General features: G+C 30.0%; 3 protein-coding genes across 3 annotated transcripts; 2 read left to right on the forward strand and 1 right to left on the reverse strand.

Moving 5' to 3' along the window:
- The first annotated feature begins 1410 nt into the window (after nucleotides 1-1410).
- LOC114192075 (CCR4-NOT transcription complex subunit) lies at nucleotides 1411-8669 on the forward strand. Its single transcript, XM_028081649.2, has 12 exons — nucleotides 1411-1723; nucleotides 2033-2143; nucleotides 3382-3468; nucleotides 4232-4285; nucleotides 4446-4591; nucleotides 4737-4887; nucleotides 4966-5103; nucleotides 6030-6101; nucleotides 6183-6256; nucleotides 6355-6496; nucleotides 7323-7401; nucleotides 8321-8669. Exons 1-12 carry the CDS (start codon nucleotides 1565-1567, stop codon nucleotides 8416-8418), a joined length of 1311 nt encoding a protein of 436 aa, XP_027937450.1. The 5' UTR covers nucleotides 1411-1564; the 3' UTR covers nucleotides 8419-8669.
- Nucleotides 8670-11035: 2366 nt separating this feature from the next.
- LOC114192463 (neurogenic locus notch-like protein) lies at nucleotides 11036-12945 on the reverse strand. Its single transcript, XM_028082196.2, has 6 exons — nucleotides 12747-12945; nucleotides 12309-12467; nucleotides 12061-12141; nucleotides 11855-11980; nucleotides 11531-11626; nucleotides 11036-11350 (listed from the first exon to the last, which is right to left on the reverse strand). Exons 1-6 carry the CDS (start codon nucleotides 12835-12837, stop codon nucleotides 11274-11276), a joined length of 630 nt encoding a protein of 209 aa, XP_027937997.2. The 5' UTR covers nucleotides 12838-12945; the 3' UTR covers nucleotides 11036-11273.
- A 5914-nt stretch (nucleotides 12946-18859) lies between these two features.
- Nucleotides 18860-21359, forward strand: LOC114190632 (protein IQ-DOMAIN 19-like). Its single transcript, XM_028079591.2, has 4 exons — nucleotides 18860-19609; nucleotides 19795-20028; nucleotides 20243-20888; nucleotides 21084-21359. The coding sequence occupies exons 1-3, from the start codon at nucleotides 19184-19186 to the stop codon at nucleotides 20879-20881; spliced, it is 1299 nt and encodes a 432-aa protein (XP_027935392.2). The 5' UTR covers nucleotides 18860-19183; the 3' UTR covers nucleotides 20882-20888; nucleotides 21084-21359.
- The last annotated feature ends 1546 nt before the right edge of the window (nucleotides 21360-22905 follow it).

Below are 22905 nucleotides of genomic sequence, written 5' to 3' on the forward strand. Positions count from 1 at the left end.
ATATATTTTTATGATAAACACGATATCATTTAAAAGTTTAAGTCAAATACAATTTAAATACATAAATTATAATATCCTTAATTATAATGAGTTCAAACTCTAAAACAAACAATATCCTTAATGTCAACAAATAATTTCTCTTTTAGAGTATTATTATCACAATTATCCAATTATATTTCGATTTAAATAAAATTAAAATGTTGTTTTGTATTTTTTATTATACACACAATAGTAAAACTTATGAGTATACTAAAATTGGAGATAGAAGATGATGAATTTATTTTACAATTTAGTGATTTAATTTGAGGAGAACATCATAATGTGTGCATAGTGCTGATGCCACCAAATATGATGATAGCTCTAATAATTCAAAACTAGGGTGCCATGCACTATTCACTCTTCAACATACACATTCTTATCAAACCAGTGCCGCAAATAAAGGCTTTCTGCTCTTTGTCTTTTTACCAATTTTCTTCACAAATATACCTAAATGAAATTAAATCTTATATAATTTTAAATAACTCATATACACATTAAAAATATAAATTTAGAGAAGTTAGATAAAATAAATTCGGTAGAGTTAATTTAATTTATACTTTTCTCAAAATGTTTCTTGGAAAAATCTATGATGGATACATGTTATATCTAAGTTTTCTTATAAAAAAAAAAGATAAAATTGTTTTTGATTTTGAATTTTGGAATTAGTTTATTTTGAAATTTTTGACCAATTTAGTCTTTTATTTTTTGAATTCTGTAGATTTAATCCTTTTAATCAAAATTTGTTAGGTTTATTTAATTTTTCGTACGCATTTTAAGATTGTATTTGAGTTGTTTATAATGTTTAACATATTTTTGCTATAATGCTAAGTTAAATATTATTATGAAACGTACTTGAAATGTTAAATAAACTTAACAAAATTTGATTAAAAGAACTAAATTCATGTATTTCAACAAATGAAGGATTAAATTGATTCAAAATTTATTGAAAGTTGAAGAAAAAAAACTTTTAAGAATTGACACAGATAACCCATTCAGTTTTCGTGTGAAAGTTGGATAGGCTTTATGGGCTTTAACTCATTAGTATTTCGAGCTTTGTTATTCGCACCTCCCATATTTGCTAACTATACGCCCTTGTTATTTATTTATTTTTTATTTTTAAAGTACTGCTTCTTGAAATACATTGGAATATGATAAAAAAGGAATGTTTGATTAAAATAATAACAACAAACACATGTTTGGAGACTAAAATAAAAAGGTTAATTTCAGAGATCTAAATAAAGTTTTAAAAAATTCCAGAGACTTATTCACTGTAAATAAAATAAATTCAGCAATGTCGGTAAATAAATAAATAAATAATTTATTTGTTTGTTTATTGTTTAAAAAAATAATTTAATTTCCTTTCGTGTTCTTGTTCATGGTGGTGAGTATTAACAGCAGAGAGCAGCATAGAAGAGAGTGAGACAGAGAGAGAGAGAGAGAGAGGAAGAAAACCTAGAAATCACGTTTTTGACTTAAGAGTGTGTCCCAAATTGTGAAACCCTAACACAGGAACGCAATCTGGAAGATGAGCATTCGAAGGTTGAGTAGCGAAGAATCGCAAGCGCTTTACTCTTTACTCAGAGCGGAGCAGCGTCCATTCCATGAGATCCTCTCGCAATTCAACTCCTCAATCCCTTCCTCTCGTCATTTCACTCTCTCTTCCTATATCCTCTTCCTGTTGCAGGTAACAATCCCTTTTCTTCTCGCCCTTTTTCAATCCTCACTCGCAATTCAAATTTCTAGGGTTTATCTATCAGAAATCTTGTACATAATCTGGCACTGATTCGAAACTCATTCTTGCATGTCAGCCTTTTGGGGGATTTTTTGTTTGCTCCTTTTAAATTGTTAGGATGATTAGGTGGAAAATGGGTTGAATGAAAATAATGGGCTGGGTTTTCATTTTTTGTAAGGGGGATTTGTGTTTTAATTTTTGTTCGATACAGCATTTTGGGAGTGGTTTTGATGGTTGTCTAATGGAATCTTTTGTGAGCAGGACAACAAGATTCTCACCACCACTGAGAGGTTAATAGCTTTTTCTCTGCTTGTTGAGGCTTATTCATCCCAGAAACCTGCTTCAAATCCCTTCATAAGCTTTGTTGTCAACGTAAGCAGTTATTGTTATTGATCTTGTTGTTGTCTTGTCAACTTTTTTGTATGGGTACTCTATATGATTTGTCTAATTCTCTAAAGATTGGGCCAGTTTTTGAATGCAAGAGAAGGATGATGTGGTTGTTTATCAAATATGAAATTGTGACCATAAGAAGGATGAGCTGGCACCTTAAATAAGGTTTTATCATTGAATTTGTTGAAATATTGTCAAAGATATGTGAAGGATACATTGCTCAGAAGAATGGAAGAACTGCTTTTATACCCGCATCTGTACTGCATAGCATTTAAGAGTCTGTGACTGAAATCTCACACACATATGGAAAGCTAACATTTTTATTGCGGAGTGATATTCCACTGTTCACTGTTTCTCAAATCTGAAGTTGTGACAGTATAACTAACTGTATTTCTTCTAAATGAGAATTAAGTTATTAATGAACGTGCTATCCAGAAAAAAGAGTTAACCAACATTCATCCATAAACTTGAGTTTGTGCAAATTGAATTTGAACTAAGTTTACCGTAAGTGATGGTGATTTTTTGTGAATTAACACAATTTTGTCACTATGGTGCAGAAAAATGTTTGAGTTCGTGGTAAACTGATATGGCTTTAAGAGAATAAAGAGAAACATGAGAAAATATATTATTGATATGGTTTGAGAGCTGATTGCTTTTTTAGGGTACTATAGTTGCTTAGATCTAACCAACTGTTAGTTATTTACAACAGAATAATAACAGGAATTGACTGTCTGACAAGTACAGCTCTTACTGACAGAATGCAGTATGCTATACAGCATAATAGTTTTTTATTTAAAGTTAAACTAGCAAGTGGACAACCATGTGATAAGATAAGTGGATGAAGGGAAGATAATCCAGATGTCCAATTGGAGGTGAGAGGAAGAGCTAAGAGTGCAATAAGACAAACCATTAAAAGGAAAACCTTCAAAAATGGTGTTATTTGAATATGGATATTAGATAATTACTTGGTTTATGTAGCCAAGCTTGCCTGCTGAAATACGTTGAATGGTGTTAAGATTTCTCTTTAGACAATTCCAATTTGGAACTTATAGTGAAATTCTTATCTGAAACAAGTATGCAAGGTTAATGATAAGCAATTGGAATTGTATCATATTTCATCTCTATATAAGTAATAAGTTAGATTTTGGTTTTTTTTTCTCTACATTTGTTTGTTATCGTGTTATATTACTGTTGAGGTAAGGATAATTTCTTGGTTACAGGCTTCCTGTCATGAAGGGTCAGAAAAAGTTGAGAGGGCATTTATTCTGCAGCTACTCGGTTTTGATAGCTCCAATAGTGGGAAAGAGGTTATAATCTGTTTGTTTTCCCTTAACAATTGTCACTTATATTGTTCAGTCTTTTATTTATTTTCCATAATGGTGCTTTGTGTTCAATGTCATTCCTATTTTATACAGTTAAACTTCATTCTTGTTACCTATTTGCAATTATTCTTAGTTTATAGTCTGGGAAAGAGCAGATACTTGATATTGTTGTTAGTCTTGTGCAAGTTTTGATGTTATAGGTACTATTCGAAAATCACCCTTGGTCAAGTGTGGAATAAGTAGATCAATAATTTAAAGGTGTTCTTTTTATCTGTAATTTTGTTGAAATTTAACTGGAAAAGGGAAATTTTAGTAAGTAGTAGTATGATATAGGAAATAAGTTTTTAAGGGAGTCGTCTATTTGACTGGTTTCTGGTTCATATTATTATTAATAGATACTGCCGATGTGATTATTTTAATCTTTTTTCCTTTCAGCCGTCATATTTGTCTGTTGGAGTTCTAACCGTTCTATGTTGCATTTACATTCTCTCCTAAAAATTTCCTTGAAAAAATATATCTTCTTTTTGGTCATTAAATTTGTTTTATATTGGAAAAATTGTGAATGGAATGTTGTATGTTGGTTAAACATGTTGCTAACGCATTTTTTTGTTCTAGATTGTCACATGTTTCGCATGCAACATGCATCTAAGTGTTTGCTTTTGATCTTCCATACTTTCTATTGCATTAGATATATATCTTTAGTGGTTTGTTATTTCTGAGGTGTTTTTCTTTTCCTGGAGGATTGCAGTTTCTTAAACAGTCTGCATCAGATTATGTTAAAGGATTTGATGAGTCATTACATGTAAGTCACAATATGCAAAGCACTTACCCGTACTGTATCCAATATTGTCCTTCCTTAATATCTATTGTCTTTGAGATACATCCCTGCTTTTTTAAATTTCTCAGGATAGTCCTTCCCTTGATTTAGGATTTCTATACTTATTTATCCTCTCTGATTCCAGGAGTTCCCTCCACTAGATCAGTTGAAGCAGCAGTTTTCTGATAAAGTTCATCTAGAACCATATCATTGCTTATTAAGAGATGGTACTGTAAAAAATGTAGTCCCAGACCCAGATGTTCCCCCAAGTTGTGATGCAGATTCATTAGAGTATGGCCCATGCAGTGGATTTTTTATTATTAATTATTAATTTTTAATTTGTTTTTTAGTCTCTTCAGTAGTTTCCCATAGCTATTTTAGAGTGGCAATTCAAAGTTCATATATGCTCTAAATTATTATAATTACCAATTTAAAGGTTTGACGTGCGGCCTGGAACAAAAACTAAATATGGTGCTGGAGATAAAGAAGAGGCAGTAGTTGGGTTGTTGTCAAATCTTTCATTGGAAGGATTAAATCCTCATTGGATCAGACCACTTCCACCAAGGCTGCCTATACTTGATGGGGAGGTACTGCATATTTGTATCTTCTATATTTGATTATTGAATCTTAGTGATTAATGCTATTTATACTTGGAACCTTTTCAGCTAGTTTGGCTCAACCCTGATGACAATCATGAACTTATGTGGGACTATGGTATGTGTGTTGATACCAGCAGGGGGGCTGCGGTAAGGGACTTAATTGCAAAAGCTCTGAAGGGAGCCCTTGCACCGGCACAGCAAGAGGTTGTTATTATTATTATTATTATTTGATAGAAGAGGAAAACATTGTAGGAGCAAGGACACCTAGTCGACCTCTTTGCATCTCTGTTAAGGATAAATGGATAATCCACTTGAAAAAATCATCTACTTTACACTGAATAAAGCCAAACTCTTAATCTTATCTCAAATCATTTGTTCAACTCTCGAAACAATTCAAATGAGTGTTACAATAACCAAGTGGCATGTGAATTGTACATGGCCATAAAAAATTAGCTTCTTTAATATGACAAAAATCTTTTAAGCTAGTTAAAAAATGGCCTACTGACATTGGACATCATTAAGAAACAGCAGCAGAACATTTAAGAACAGGTGAACTCATTTTGAACAAGCACAACACTATTTCTTACTTATCAAGGGAAACAACCTTTTGGTTTGTGTCCAATGCTGAAACTTGTAAGATTATGATTGATTTTTATGTTACGGTGTCCTGATTGATTTTATGTGGTGGGTCTCCTGATTGATTTTTAAGGAAAAAGTATTTTCTTCTTTAGCTTGGGATATTTAGGAAAACTAAGTAAACCACTGTAATACTTTTCCTTGTACTTTAGCATCAATGATTATTGAGTTCAGGTGAGAGACTGAGAGTTGAAATGAGTTCAACCCTCCTATACAAGAGATTACAACAGATTTATATGCTGTAACTGATTGTAACAAGCTCTAACTATCATTTAGTTTGAGATGACAGCAGTTTATCAAAATATAACAATCTAACTGGACTACTGCTGTGCTGAGAAATAAAAAATATATAGATAAAACTATACTCCAATGATAATCTGCTGTATATTCCTTGCTAGTTGCTACATATTCAGTATGGAAAGTGATATCTGTACGTTTGTTTTAATTTGTCAACTGTTTAATGAAATACGACTTGTAACTTTCTTTTAATCCAGCAAGTCCTGGTGGAGCTAGCCAATGATCCAAAGCTTGTATATCACTGTGGACTGACACCAAGAAAATTGCCCGTACGTGTTTTTGTAATCTTTTTGGTGAATCAATGACTGAGTCAGGTCTTGATGTTTTATTCTCATTTTTCTTAAAATCAGGAACTGGTGGAAAACAATCCTCTTATTGCAGTTGATGTTCTCACTAAGTTGATAAAGTCTCCAGAAATATCAGAGTATGCCTTTTTTATCTACTATATGTTTGTCATCTAGTATATAGATTACCTTGTTCCTATTATTTTCTTTATTTCTGTTTGCTTATTTATGGATGCAGATACTTTACAGTGCTTGTCAATATGGATATGAGTCTACATTCAATGGAAGTTGTGAACAGGCTTACGACAGCAGTTGAACTACCGTCACAATTCATTCACATGTACATAACTAATTGTATAGCATCCTGTGTGAGCATCAAGGTACTTCACGTTACCTCATTGCCATATGCTTTTACTTTTCACTAAACAATTGTGTTCTTCACAAACATTCAATGGAGGCGCCAATGTTTTTGTGTGTTGGAGCTTCATAGTTCTTGACTTATAGATTAGGTAGGGATGTTGGATTCAGTTTTTTTCTGTTATTTTATCACATATGGAAGTTGCATGGTAAACATAAAAACAATAGGGATATGGGAGAATTTGGAAAGACATGATAGAGAAATAATTGACCTTAAGGGATAATGTTGTGGTATGATAAAAGTGCTGCTTTCGAGATAGTAAAGGTTGTCAAATTGTAGAGTCTATGTAAGCTTGTGTAGTTTTCGTAAACTTGATTTATAAACTTCTAAGCGTTTATCCAATATATTAATCAAATGATATTAAAAACCCCATTAATGCATTATATGCATTTATAATAACCTTGATCATTGCTCAACATTTTTGACTGCGTAATAAAGCACTAGCAGACAGAAGTGCGGTAGTACTTTTAGTACTATATATATGATCAAAGTACATAAATGACCAACCATTTATCAATTAAAAAAAGCAGTAGTTTCTAAAGTGAAAACATGTCAAAATGGACTTTCTCATATCATGAGTCCTGGTGAAACACATCATTATGGTTTCCAGGGAGGATTACATTTGATTTCAAACTAATTGACTTCTTGACTTGAGAGTTCATGCAAGTTTACACAAGTTTAATTATGTAGATAGCACCTTGCTTTGTCTACCTATGATGATGATGATAATAATAATATTGTAAGTATTTTTTTCATAATTAACACCTATGCCTTCTACTTTTTATCAGGATAAATACATGCAAAACAGGCTTGTGAGACTTGTCTGTGTGTTTTTGCAAAGCCTCATTCGGAATGACATTATTAATGGTGAGTTTACCCTATTGGTGCTTTGCTGAATAGTTTTGTCTCGTAACATTTTTCTCTTAAAATGTGAGTAAAGGGAAGAAGATGAATTGTTGTTATTGACTTTTTTTTTTTCTGGATAAACTATGATTGGTGGTAAGTGGAAGGTGTAGAAATCACTTGAACATGTTTGGAATTCGTTTAAACAGTTAGATAATATTTTATGTAAAATGAACAATACTTTGTTGAAGGCACACATACTAACCAACAACTTTTGTTTCCTGAATGATTCTAGAAATATTTGTTACAGGAACCATAAATAATCTTTGCAAGCTAGCATAAAAAATTAGTTGGGAAATAAATTTTTAGTTACATTGTACATACGGCTAACCCTGCAATGTTCCTGCCACCCTGCAATTTGAATTTAACTATGCTTTAGGGCCTGTACCTCTATGAATTAGAAGAAAACATGGGTTTCCTCCAAGGATCTCCATAAGTTCCTATATTAGATTTAGAGGTTTTGACACGAATAGAGGCTGAAGGAGACTTTGTGGTTGTCCAGTCCAGTTTGAAAAAAATATATGCTATTTTCTTTGCTAAACTTTTATCATTGGAGTTTATTTGGGATTTTGTGGCAAAAGAACAATATTGGAGCCCGTCTTTGTATTTCTTACGAGATTGACATGCAGTGTTGCATGTTCTATGTTAGTTTGTCATTTTTTCCTGGACTAGTTTTTTTTTTAGGATATCTTATCCTGTATTAAAAAAACAGTATTGAGAGTTGATTTTGTCGGGTTTCTTGTTTGTTGTTTGCTATTAATTCACAATTATGGATCTACTTAGTGTATTTTCCTGTAAATGGACGTCATTTTATACATTGAACACAAAAATAAAGAAAAATTGCAGCATGTCACTGATTTTAGTAAATGATCCTAACTTGCAGTTAAAGATCTGTTCATCGAAGTTCAAGCGTTTTGCATCGAGTTTTCACGGATTAGAGAGGCTGCTGCGTTATTTAGACTTCTCAAGTCTTTGGAATGATTGTTGTTTTAGCTTGTCAATTTCCCCCTCTTGCTGCTCCAATTTCAAGACATTCTGTAGATATGTATCTACCTAGAGCTAGGTAGCGTTATGTACTCATTTCAAATTGTGGACAATAAATCAAGATTATAGCTTTAATGTCATTTGCATTTAATTGTAAGGGTTTATTTGTGAAATGTTCAAACAAGTTAGAGTAGACAATTTAGAGTGTAATTGAATTCTATTCTATAACTATATAACTATACTCCTCACCCTCCCTGTGCTTGTCCTTGTGTAGCCCTTTTCTTCTATGTTAGTCGAGTAAAATAACAAGTCTATGAGTACAAGTTTCCCATTTATAAACAAGATGTTGCAAAATAGAAGTGTGTAATCTTATTGATTGTTGAATTTAGAATTTTAATTATTTTTACTCTAGGTTTCAATAGGTGTGCTAGATACTCTATCATTAGTTATATCTCATTACCTTAAATTTCTAGTTTTAGTAATGATTTTTTATAAGAATTAACATTAATTTAATCGCTTGGGTAACAATTTTAATTTAAATGCTGAAATCTCATTAACTCGATTTAATTTAGTCCCTTTTGAGTGGGTTTGATTTGAAAATAATTAACCGAAAGTATAATTTATTCGTTACTATGTTGAATTTGGAATAAAAACTACTCTAATTGAGATATAAATCTGTTATTCTTTTCCATTTTCTGTTCGATTGAAAATCTTGTATTTTAAAATACCTACTCAAACGAGTCTTCTGGTTTAAGAAATTAATGTAAAGTATTTCACATCATGAAATATTCTAAAAAGGCGAAGACATTTCTAATTGTTTATTAACATGAACAAAGAAATACTTAAAAAATAGCCTAAGGAGTGAGATGAATGATAAGATAATTGATTTATAGACATTTCCTCGTCTGGTACAAATCAAATATTAAAATAACATTGTCATAAGTAGATAAAATAATATTTTTATTTATTTATCAAAAGAAGAATAATATTTTTATTTATTTATCAAAAGAAGAGGATTCTTTAAAATTAGAATTGATTTTCTTTTGATATAACCAATGAAAAATATCCTTAAAGAATAATTAGGGATATGAAATATATTTAATACATGCACTTCCACAATATGTTGTACTTTTTATAGAAAGAATATTGGTAAAAAAAGTGTGAAAATGTTGGGTTTTAAACTTTTACTCAAACACAATAAAAATATTAGTAAAATGACGAGTAATTTAATAAGCAATTATCAACTACTACTGTAACTTATATTTTCTATTTTAGTTCTCAATGCTTCAAAAGAATTTAGTCTACTAAACTGATTAGTTAGATATAAGAATGGGAAATTGATATAAACATATAAATATAAATAAACATGAATTAATAATAAGAGTTGAATACCCTCATGTACTATTATCATGAAATTATTTGAATCACAAATTCAGACTAAAATAAAAATAACACAAGAGCAAGGATTCTAAATAAGAATACGAATTAGTTATATATGGACTATAGCTTTAAAGGAAGAAAAAAAAAGATGAAAAAAATAATGGATAAAGAATATTGCTTTATTTGTGGAAAAAGAACTTTATATTTTTCCAAGATAAACTTAAAGTATTGAATCACTACGTCATCTCTAGGAACTAATATAAAATAATCAGAAGAAACTCTCCACACACTCAAGTGCCGAAAAACAATCTCAATTTCATGTATTTAAAAAATGTTTTTACAAAAGACTAAATTGTTTGAGAAAATTGATTCTATTTTATGCAAGAGAATCAAGTTTGGTTGATAGAGAAGTTATAAAAATTTACTTTTCTTTGATCTAAATTTTTCATCTACAATTAATTTTAAAAATTGATTTTTGGTGTCTCCGAACAATTTATTAGTATGAATTGATTTTAGGTGTTTCCAAAAAGTAAAATCAAACATACATTTACTCTTAAGAAGATAAGTCATCGTTTCAAAAGTGAATGATATTTACCATGAATGTTTGATCATGCTTTCTTTACCTCTTTTAATACATATATTCATTGTTTTATTTTTGTATGAATATGACTAATATATTTGCCACATAATCCATTAGGATATAATATATTAAAAATATGAAAATATTTGATTATATTTTTATTTAGATCAAAGAGTCACAATAAAAAAAATAAAGAAAGTAAAAAGTTGAAATCTTTTCGAAAGTCAAAATTATTACTCCTATCATTTTTTAAATCTAAAAATTCAAAATGAGTTTTCAATTTTACAGATAAAGACGTGAATAAAAAAATGTTTAAATATATCAATATAAAAAACAGATATCTGCATATATAAATCAGTTTATATAGAAAAAAAAAATAGTCTTTAAAGGCTTTTCTCCCTCTCTATCAACCATACAAAACAAGATGTATCTAAATATACATTTTTTACTTAATTATCTGATATAAACTCTTTCTCCTAGGATTTGAATTATCTTAAAAAACTTATTTAAAAGCTTGTTTTGAAGTCGGAATTTTTTAAACATCTTATATAATCCTTCAAATGGCGGCAAATTAATATTTAAAGAGAATTTCTATTTGAAGACTTGTTAAATAGCTTTAAAACTGAAACTTCTTAACTATAAACAAGACAACACTTAATTAAGATATGGAGTATTTATCTCATTTGTTTATGATATCGTGTAAAATATTTTGAGAATAATTAGTATTTATCTCATTACATTAATATGCTATGGAGTATTGTATTATACACCGAGAATAAAGAAACAAGAGAAATGAAGATATATAATAACTAAAAGTGTTGTGCATTAAACTCTAATGTGATGGCATGGTAGCCAAATAAATAGCAGAAGATGAAATAGTTCTAAAATAATCCTATTGCAGTTGGAGCATGGCCACCAACAAAACTACCATGCTCACCCTATGGGAACTTCCTTCTACCATTGAGCTACCTGTTAAACCCAAAATATTAAATATAAAATAATCAGAAAGGATACTACGAATACTGCAAGAAAAAAATAATCTTTAATAAATTCTAATTATATAATCATTTATTTGTAAATATTATTTTGAATTTATCTTTGCAAATGTTGCTAAAAATTGATTCTTAATTATACATATGCAAGAATTACCTTCATTCTTAGTGTTGTCATTCAAAGCGGGTGGTGCAGAGCTTGAAGAATTTGTCACTGATATTCCAAGTTCAGAGCATCCCATGCCAAGAGAACCTTAAACACACAAAATTCAAAATCTCAAAAAGTTTATACCAAGATAGACTTTAACTTAACTTTGATACCATATTAGAAGAGGATTTTAGATCTAATTCAACTTCACAAAACTTACTTGTAAGTGAGATTTGTATCTCATTTTATATATTGTGAATTGACCTTATTTCTAATCGATGTAAAACTTCTAACATATCGGTCATAAAACTATAGTGTGGTTTGTAATCTTACATTGTTTGAAGCAAGGAAAGGTCGTGACATTTAGGAGATTGTAATAGCCAGCATCACATGCACAATTGTAGGAGAACATTGATGTCTTGTTGCATGACCCACCTCCACAATCAACCCAACGGCAAGCTAAAACACTAACACAATGTTAATTAATGATGTTTCATAAAACCTTATCAAACTCAAAATGTCACTCATCTTTCAATTACCATCAAAAATTGACTCATTGGATTTTGTTGCCTTTTCTTGAACAGGAGCAGGGGCTTCGGAACAAGAATAGTCCAATGTACCTAAACACAACATTCAAATATTTCACCATTTCAGATAGTAAAATACTTCTTAACTTAACACACTTTCTTATTCAGTGAAGTCAAATTCATGCTAAAAAACATACATAAAACTTTGTTTGTGTTAACATATTACTAGTGAGGAACAAGTATGACAGAAAATTTCTTACAATTAGGAACTACGCAAGGAAGAAACTTGAAGTCTGAGTTATCATCATTGGAAAGAACCTGCTTCCAACCAGGTTGGCACTCACATTCAAAGAAGAAAGTGGTGTTCTGAGAAGCTTTGCATGTTCCTTTTCCACATTCCACTCCTTTGCAGATCTCATCTGAACCCATCTCACATAAGAAACAAAACAAAAACATCATGTCAAAACAATCACACAACTCATCGAAAAAAAAAATGTTTCAAAAGATCCTTTCATCGAAGATTTGAATGATTAGCAACATATGATCTCAAAAAGAGACAACTTTTTTGCATGCAAGAACCGTATCTTCTGTGTTGTCGTATAAAGACCCATCAAAAAGTTTTACATGAACTCTCAAGAAATCTCAAGAATGGAAATGAAAAACCAAGAAGAAGATTAGAAAAAGAAATGGTTACGGACCAATGATGGGAGAAAGGATGTTATCAGATGTAGAAGGAAGAGGGTGTAGAAGAAGAAATGCAAGAAAGGGTATGAGAGTTGCAAAAGCCATTTTTGTGAAAGTCAAAGAGAATGAGAAGGAAGAGCTTTTACATAACACAAAAGGTTAACACCAGAGAACAAAAAAAGGAAACGTTGTCTTCAATTCACTCTTTTTAAAGCAAAATCTGAACCTTCAATCACTTCTTCTCTGTTCTCTGATTACTGTTACAGTGATCAATTAATGACTAAGATTTTATTTGAATAGAGGAATTAACATAGTACAGAAAAAAAAAAAAAACAGTGTATGGACACAGTAAGTCATTGGAAGTTGAGTGTTTGACTCGTATTGTGTGTGTATCGCTACACGTACTCATAACTTCATAAATGTTTTTTAGGTCATGCAACCGTCCAATGTGAAATATGAGTGCTCTCAATACTTTTTTTTATACCATCAATAGCCTTTGAAAAAGTCAACCCTTTTCCTTTTTCTATTAGTCATGTGTTGCCCATTTTCTTTCTTTTATTACATCTTTCAACTTTTATTTATCATGATGGCAAATAAACTTTTATGAACATAGAGATATGGTCGATATTTATTTTAAGTTTAAATTCATCGTTTCCCATGCGGGTGAATTTTAGAATTAATTTATTTCAAAATTTTAAATCAATTTAATTTTTTATCTTTAAAATATGTAGATTTAATTTTTTAATTAAATTTTGTTAGATTTATTTGATATTTTATATGTATTTCAAAATTATATTTGATGTTATGTTAAATATTGTTATGAAACACATTTACAATATCAAATAAATTTGTATAAATAAATTTGTATAAATATATCTATATTATAGTAAAAAATAAATATAAAACACAAGTTTCATATACTTATCAAAACATAGAAAACAAAAATAAATCTAAATTTTTATTTTAAAAATGAGAGCCGTTATAATCAAACATGCATCCTTATCTTTGGTTATTATCTTGTCCTTTTTTTAATTATAATTTTACTTTTGTACTAAAAATTTTTTCCATTTAATTAGACCAATTTCTGTCACAATTCTTAATTAGTCTGTTTCACACGCAACAAAATCGAACATATACATCCATGTTATTCACAACGTATAATCCAATCATTGTATCAATCCATCAAACATTTCATGTAAATTTAGTTCATATATATATATATATATATATATATATATATATATATATATATATTAATACAAATGTTTTGGAATATCTTTAAGTATTTAGTGTTCTAAAGACACACTGGTTATTAAATAAAGACATTTAATTTACTACACAAATCTTATGAGAGTGGTTACAAATTTATAAGAAACATAGTTTTACGCATTCTAATAAAAAAATTCAATTTAGTATGCTTGAAATAATTAAAATAAATCAATTATTGTTATAAGTTTTTTAATTAGAACAAAGTTGTTATTAGATACGTTTGATGAAAAGTATTCTTACATAAAAAATGAGTGTACTTGTGAAGTTGAAAGACAGTAAAAAATTTTGAGAAAAAAATTACAAATTTTTAATCCACAAAAACTACTAATTTAAAAAAAAAAAAAAAACTTTTTACATAATACAAACAACAAAAATTACATAGCAGTAAAAGTAGTCGAATAAAAAAATGATATATTTTGTAGACATAGACATGTTTCTAATTCCATAATTATTGTTGATAGCATGTTGTGGATGTTTAGATAGGTAGTTCAATTTGTATGCTTTGACTTTTTGCCATTAACTTTGATTTTTTTGCCCTCTTATTAATGAACATTTGAAATTTCCCAAAAACCTTTTCTTTTCGGAAATTGAAATTCCCATACCAAACCAAACCTACCATATCCTTTATTCCGTCTCATTAATACCATTTTCTGGAAAAACAATTTGTAATCATTATTTTTTTTTTCTTTTCACAAATTTATTAGGAATTGTTGAGGAAGGTATATGCTTCAAATAAAATGGTGGATTAACTTAAATACTAATCATTAATCATAGAACGGTCAATTTTATTCATAATTAGTGCAGGCTAATAAATGGGTTCATCTAACCAACCCATTAATCATACAAATTTATTCAGTCTTTCTAATATTTCATGTTTATTATGTATAATATATGAATTTAATTAATTAATAGGGTTGGCTGAATATATGCACAAATATAACACTGTAACACAAAAAATTAGAGAAAATATTTCATCAGTTAGATTGACATTAAGATGATGTTTCAACTCATCTTTTTTGACTTATTTTCAATTCAGTATTTTAATCATCATTAAATTATTTATTTTAATTTTTTTAGTGATATCATATGATGATCTAATAGTGATTAAAATGGTGGATTAAAAGTAAGTAAAAAAAATAGATTAAAGAATCATTATCCAACATAACAAATATAACAAAAAAAATCTGATAAAATAAATCTATGACAACCTGAAAAAAAAAAAACTAAATAGACACTAAATGATGGATTAAAAGTAAGTAAAAAAATAGGTTAAAGAATCATTATCCAACGTAACAAATATAACAAAAAAACTCCGAGAAAATAAATCTATGACAACCTGAAAAAAAAAAAAAAAACTAAATAGACACTAACACAAGCAATTCCCAAAACTGATTTTCTTAACCATAACAATTATATCATTAAATAAGTCAATAAAAAATCGACGGCATTAACAACAATTCACAAATAAGAATTTGACCAAAATAACAAACCGAAAAATTCTAGAACAAGATCAAGTAACTTTTACACCAAACTGCAAACCAAGTTCACAAAATCTCAACTTTGAGACAAAGGAAATATCAAATAAATTCTTTACAAGAAATGTTTACTATCATAGCAATTGACCATGTGAATTGAAATGCAAGGAAATAATCTCTGTATAAACTCTATTTGTCGAAATCTTGGTTTTGTTTTCAATCTTCACAAAATAGTATATTTTTCATCTCACTCAATGATTACATTGACCATACAATATTTATCTAAGTTGTTTCATGTCTAGTTATGTCATTAGTCATTGTGACAACTTTAACAAAATAAATCATATTGAATCATTTAAAAAAAAAAGACTAAGTTAAAAAAAAAACTGAGAAAATACATTAAATATTTTTAACAGATACTAGAAAAAAAAAACGCATTAAACAAAAAGTAATTAAAAAAATGAGCGCAATTGAAATTTTAATTTTGGACTTGTTATAATGTAGTTGGCATAATACGTACATGGTCTGGGGTCCATTTAAGAAACCCATGATGACTTAGGAACAGTGTTAATTGGATTATGGACCACTAGGCCCAATTTAGTTTTGGATGTACCAAAATGCTCTACCTTCTAAATCAAATCCTCTAATACCAACATTTTTATGCCACCTTCAAGAGAAGACAAATCAGCATTTTTCACAGGACTTTATGCAACACACATGTTCAAAGAAAGAATTTCATGTACTATTATTATTTTTATATATAAATAAAAGGTGTGATAATTATGCCACAGACCATTTTATCATTACTTCAATTTTTAATAACATACCAAATTATATATCAAAAATTTATTTTATCTTTTAATGGAGTACGACTTCCGATAGAGTCTCTCATGTCAAGACATTAATAAATGATCCGATAATAGTTTGATAATGAGACAACAAATCGAACAAAATTATAAATTCTACTAAAATAGACTCTAACTATAATTTTAATATTATATTAAGAAATATGGTTAAATATCTTTCTGGTCCTTTAACTTTCATTAAAAATTAGAATTAGTTAATCTTCGAAACTTTAATTCAATTTACTCTCTCAATTCTAGAAATGCATGAATTTAGTTCTTTTAATCATAGATTCAGTTCTTTGAACCAAATTTTATTAAATTAATTTGAGGTTTCAAACACTTATATCAATTAACATTGTAGCGAGAATGTATTAAACAGTATAAACAATTCAAATGATATCATGAAACGCATTTAAAATGTTAAATAAACTTAACAAAATTTGGTTAAAAGAACTAAATTCACACGTTTCTAAAGTTGAAAAACTAAATTGGACAAAATCTTTTAAAAGAAACTAATTTTAACTTTTATCGAAAAAAAGTTAAAGAAAAAAAAAATATTTAATCCTAGAGAAATATATCTAACTTAACTTTAGAAAACTTAATTATTAACCTCAATTAAAAAATATATAGAATACTCACGTGATGGATGGGTAGGTTAATTGGTTTGAAAGCCATGCTTTTCACCGCATTGAGGAATTTGCTTGGTGATGATACCAAGTAAAAAGGGCATTTAAATAGAGAATAAAGAGAAGTGAATGGAGCAAATCCCAATGCTTTGTTTCCTGAATGAAATTAGGTAGTCAAATTGAGGAGTTTAGTGATCACAAAACATGGCATGTGATTGCCAACAAATAATTTGTTTAAGCAAAGATGTATATAGAATTGATGTAAGAACACAAATCACAACTCCATCATAGGTATCATGGGACCCATTTTCCTATTTAAATTGATAGCCATGTGTAAACAACCATTTCTTGTCCTTTCCTCTGCTACATTATTTCCATGCACCGACTCCATTTTCAACTTCTTTTCTTCGTTGCACCATTTGCAACGAAAAGCCTAATTATATATGAAGTTTTCAATTCCCTTCATTCATAAAAAAACAACGTGATTTCCTAAAAGTTGAAAAATGCATTCATTATTACAATCTAAATGTAATCTTTTTTTTTTTCTTTGTCTTGAATGCAGTTTGATACAGAAAGAGTTAAAGTGCATGGATGATGGAGCATTGAATAAGAGTGACTTTTGGTTATGAGCCAAACTAATTAATCTAGCCATTTAAAAACTTTGGCACTCATGGGTGGTCCTCACTTGTACCATAAAATTAAATTTTAACATAAAGTCATTCAACTCTATCTTCACTAACTCACTTGCACTTTAGTAGTTGTTGTGGGAATTTGGGAGCCAACAACATGAAGTCAAGAGTTTCCTCTTGAGGGGACATGGGAGAATAAATTTTAAATTCATATTTTTTTTCTTCACATCTTTTAAATGTGAAATATTAAAGTATAGCTACTTATAAAATATTAAAGAATTTTCAAAAAAAAAAAGGAAAAAGAAAAGAGAAATTTTATCTAGAAAGATATTGAAACTCTTCATTATTCTCCATTGTCATTAAGCAATGACCCAGGAAACTTGCAACACATTATGCCAAGAGAGTGCATGAAAGCTCTTGAATCCATGCAATCTTATTCGATTTAGGAATATAATGAAAAGGAAAAAGGTGGATTACTTTTCACAATGCATTGCCATGTCAAGGCAACCTAGGTTAGGCAAAAACAAATGAATAAGAAAAAAATAACATTAAATTGTAATTTTGTTCCCCTTTAGTTCTTGATCCAAGATTTTACTCTTCAAATTTTGGAAAATATAGAATTATTTATTTTAATATGGTATTTTAAGTAAATAGGTTCCATCTAGGATTCAATAGAACTAGAAAAGACATGCAAATTCAAAAATCTCAAATACACTATTTAGCTATAAATAAATTTGGATCTCCATCTAAATTTTTTTACCTTTAAAATACGTTGATAATTATTTATTTTAAAATTTTAAAATATCGTACTAACATATTTTTAACGTTGATCGTAACACGGTATCAAAAAATTCAGTAGAGAAACTAAACTTGCAGTTAATAAACACATGTTTGAATGAATGAGATGTGAAATTGATGGAAAATAATGTTTGGTGGTGATAATAGGAGTTGTACTTTTTCCATGGTTGATTATGGAGGCTAGCCAAACAAACCCTTGTACCCAAGAATGAGTATTTTAGAAGGATTCTGCCAGTTGTTGTTGACGTACTTTTCACATGCTTTCTGATCCAACCCATTTCTCGTTAACCGACAACTCAAATCACCAAACCACACATTGCAACCAAGCAAATCTCATTTTTACCTTAACTTTTACAATAACTGCTTCACAACTCTCGGTAACTATGATCTTTAACTGATTAACAGCAGACACATGATGATGAAACTCTTCTAGATTTGAGAACAAAATTGAAGCTAAAACATTACACATTCCTTATTTATGTGTGCAAAGTGTTTTGATTGGTGGCAATGGATCTGTAAGAGTAGTGTTAAGGAGGTGGGCATTGGCCTATGATTGAAGCTGCTTCTGTGCTTCTCCTTATGTAAGCAGAGGAGTTACCCAGTTACGTGGACATGGATCCAAAAATGCACTGAAAGAGATAGTTGTAATGGAATAAGTTGAGGGGCCAGTGAAAATGCTGAGCTAAATTTAGCATCAGATGGGGACCATGGTATTGAAAGCAACATGTCAAAAACAGATGTGAATAAATCTTGCATTTCATTTTGTTACTTTCTTCAGAGTTTTTGATGCTATCCATGTTTTGAAAGAGATGGGGAGAACAGGCAAATGGCTCAGAAACTTGTTGACAGGGAAGAGAGACAGAGAAAAAGAGAAGGAAAAATGTGGTACCAACAACCTCTGTCTGTTAAATGCCACAACACAGAATCCAACAACTCCTGCTTCTTCAACAACAACAACAACAACAACATCATCAAACACTCCGAAGGAGAAAAGAAGGTGGAGTTTCAGGAGATCATCAGCTTCCAGGGAACTGAATCTTGCAGAATCTGGTGTCACTGCCTCAGTGACAGTGCAAACTACCACCACAGATGCTGAGAATGATCGAATGAAACATGTTACTGTGGTGCCTGCTGATGCTGCTATCATCTGCTTCACTCCTGATTCCAATATATCGTCAACAAGTATTGAAGAGGCTGCAGCCATTAAAATTCAGTCAGTTTTTCGGTCCTACTTGGTATGTTATGTCATTTGAAGTTGTTTGGTTTGAAAAAATTTAAATCTGTTATGTATTTCAGAAAACAGGAGACAATGAAAACAGAAAACTTTTTCTCAGATAGGCTAATATCGGAGTTTGTGTGAGTGTGTGTGGAGAACTGATACTGGTGTGGTGTGACTAATGCTTCAATGTTTGTGTAACAGGCAAGAAAGGCTCTGTGTGCTCTTAGAGGACTAGTGAAGTTGCAGGCACTAGTGAGGGGTCATTTGGTGAGAAAACAGGCCAGGGAGACACTAAGATGCATGCAGGCTTTGGTCATAGCACAAGCCAGGGCTCGTGCTCAGAGGGCAAGGATCGTGTCAGAAGGAAAAACTGATCAAAATCTTTCACCCTACAGAATAACCCCAGAGGACAACTTCTTCATGAACATGTATAATGTGAGTTCAATAACTGCACCTTTCAAATTGCAGAAGCATGGTTTGTTTTAAAACTTTACATGAAAATTTTCTGATAAGCACCAAGGTAGTGAGAAAAGGATAAATTTTCATTTTGAATTAACTGGAGAAGCATTTTATAGCACATATCAACGAAAACAGACTTGGTAATCTTCTGTTTGATTGATATATTAGAATGTGGTTTTTGTTCATCTAGGAAATGGAAAGTGGTTTGGAATTGGAAGAGAATGCCAAGATTGTTGAGATGGCTGTTTGTGAATCCAAAGCTAACTCCAGAGGCAGAAACAGCTCTGCAAATAGAGAACTTTGTGATCACAGATTTTCTGCATATTATTCATCAAACGGTTCATACAAGGAGGAAAACTACAATGCATCATCACCTGCACCATCAACACTGACAGAATTGAGTCCAAGAGCATACAGTGGTCATTTTGAGGAGTGTTCCTTCAGCACAGCACAAAGCAGTCCCTATTACAACAACACAAAGCTACCCTTTACCTTCCCTAAACCACCCTACACAGAGGCCATGTCCTATGACCACCCTTTGTTTCCAAACTACATGGCCAACACAGAATCATCAAGGGCCAAAGCCAGATCACAGAGTGCACCAAAGGCAAGGCCAGATTCTGTTGAGAGGCAACCAAGCAGAAGAAGGGCTTCAATGGAAGGTAGAAATGTGCCAAAGCCAGTTAGGATGCAGAGGTCATCTTCTCATGTTGGTATCACTGCTCAAAACTACCAATATCCTTGGTCAATAAAGCTTGACAGGTCCATAGTCAGTGAGTGTGGCTCTACAAGCACAGTGCTCACAAACTCTAATTACTACTGCACATGATCCTGATGTGAGTACTGCTACTAGCCAATCTCATGTCACATGTTCTCACCACAAAATTGAATTCATAGAGCAACACATGAACAAATCAAAGGAACCATGTGTATTAACAATAATAGACTTGCATAGAGACTAGGTCATGTCACTTAGTTTGTTAATACTGTTTGATCTGATAAGGTTTCACTGTTGCTTGTTTTGGCTGCAGCATCATGGACTTTCCACTGCAACAAAGAGTACCCGTTTTGCAGCAAGTCTAAAAATCCAGACTTTAGACTCTAGAACATATACCAGACTCTGCATTTACAAATTGGGGGTCCTAGATTGCAAGGGTTTTCCTTTTTTTTTTTTTTGAGTGAAGTTCAAAGTTTGAAGAGTGTCTTCTTGTATTTACTGTGTTGTGGATTACACTACGACTACGAGAACACATTTTAACTGTTTGTGAACTGTGTATAAATTTTGCAAAGTCGGATATTTCCTAACAGCAATTGTATTTGGACATGATTTTTCGTAAGTACAAACAAGACTTAAATATGTTTCAGTCTCTAAATATAGATGCAAAATTAAAATTTGTATCTATTTTAAATTTTGGTATATTTTGATCTTCAAACTTAACAAATAAATAGATACAATATTTTAATCCAAAGAAATCTTTTTAGATATTAAACGATGTTTCAGATTGTTATGTAAGTTTAAAAGTGTAAGATGGTATAAATAAATTTGATATTCTTGAAACTCTCTTAATAAAAAAAAAAAGCTTCATGCAGTTGGATTAGAAAGATTATATATACTCATTTTTAAATTTTGAAAATCAAATTATATCGAAGTTTGAGATATGAACGAATTCTAATGAAGAACTAAAAACATATTTAACTAAATAAATAATATCAAAACATGATAAGTAAAATCAAAGAGATGTAGCGTGATTTCTTGTTCAATTTAGATGTTTCAATGTCTTATTCTAAACTTGAAGCTACTTAGGAGATAAGATTAAAACTTATGCAGAAGTGTTGTTATGGCAATATTATTATAAGTTGGAGCCATGTTGCTTACTCTGTCATTAACACACAAGTGTTGGATAATGTATAGCACATGCAGGGCTACAAATGGATAGATTTATACAGTAACAGACTGGCATAAACTGCTTATGAAATAAATTTGTACTTAAGCAATATAATAATGAAAAAATAACATGGATTATCAAAGGAAATGCATATTAATTCTCCAAACACACTTTGTTTAGTAAAAACAAGCATATGAAATATATAAAATTTTAAATTTAATCTATAATTTATGTGATCGAACCATTAACTCCTTAATACAATACCTCATCTGGTTGAATTACTAATCCAATTATAATAACATTAATAAGTAGGTCATCTAAGGGTTTTGTCTTCTGAAATACTAAAATTCATTAATAGAAAAGTATATATATCACCACATTATAAATTGGCAAACTAGGAAACATGTTTATTTAAAATAATAGAGTTTAGTGATCTGAGTTTATTTTCAGAAAACATTAGAAACATTTTAAAAAATTAAAAGTCTTTAAGATTAATTTTTAGATTTTGGAGTGAACGAGAATTAGGAAAAATATTATCATTTTTAGTTTGGAATGACAACGATTAAGACTATCCGAATTTGACTGCATTTGTTCGAAAAGTAAAAATTTACGTTTATATTCTTTATTATACTTACTCATATTTATTTTTCATGGTATATATATATATATATATATATATATATATATATATATATATATATATATATATATATGGCTTTATTAAATATTGTTTTCCAAAAATTAAAAATTAAAAAATATATAATATTGTTTTCACGTATTTGATGTCTAAATGATGAATATACATATTATCTCATCTTGATTTCCAGATAAAAAGAAAATAATACAATTGTATAAATTTAAATTTCAATGTACAATATCGAAAAAATTAAATTAAATTTAATAATTCAAAACAAAAATAAATATAAATAAAGACACAAACATAATATATATATATATATATATATAT

The sequence above is a fragment of the Vigna unguiculata genome, chromosome 7 (genome assembly GCF_037176805.1).
Source record: "Vigna unguiculata cultivar grain cowpea cultivar isolate G323 ecotype 2 chromosome 7, ASM3717680v1, whole genome shotgun sequence".
Lineage (NCBI taxonomy): Eukaryota > Viridiplantae > Streptophyta > Magnoliopsida > Fabales > Fabaceae > Vigna > Vigna unguiculata.

Coding starts and splice junctions, on each gene's coding strand:
- LOC114192463 (XM_028082196.2), bottom strand. CDS start 12,837: ATGGCTTTTGCAACTCTCATACCCTTTCTTGCATTTCTTCTTCTACAC. Junction 11,627..11,854: donor CTTTCCTTGCTTCAAACAAT/GTAAGATTACAA, acceptor TGTGTGTTTAAG/GTTCTCTTGGCATGGGATGC. Junction 11,351..11,530: donor TGACAACACTAAGAATGAAG/GTAATTCTTGCA, acceptor TGGGTTTAACAG/GTAGCTCAATGGTAGAAGGA.
- LOC114192075 (XM_028081649.2), top strand. CDS start 1,565: ATGAGCATTCGAAGGTTGAGTAGCGAAGAATCGCAAGCGCTTTACTCT. Junction 2,144..3,381: donor TCATAAGCTTTGTTGTCAAC/GTAAGCAGTTAT, acceptor TCTTGGTTACAG/GCTTCCTGTCATGAAGGGTC. Junction 3,469..4,231: donor GCTCCAATAGTGGGAAAGAG/GTTATAATCTGT, acceptor GGAGGATTGCAG/TTTCTTAAACAGTCTGCATC.
- LOC114190632 (XM_028079591.2), top strand. CDS start 19,184: ATGGGGAGAACAGGCAAATGGCTCAGAAACTTGTTGACAGGGAAGAGA. Junction 19,610..19,794: donor CAGTTTTTCGGTCCTACTTG/GTATGTTATGTC, acceptor TTTGTGTAACAG/GCAAGAAAGGCTCTGTGTGC. Junction 20,029..20,242: donor TCTTCATGAACATGTATAAT/GTGAGTTCAATA, acceptor TTGTTCATCTAG/GAAATGGAAAGTGGTTTGGA.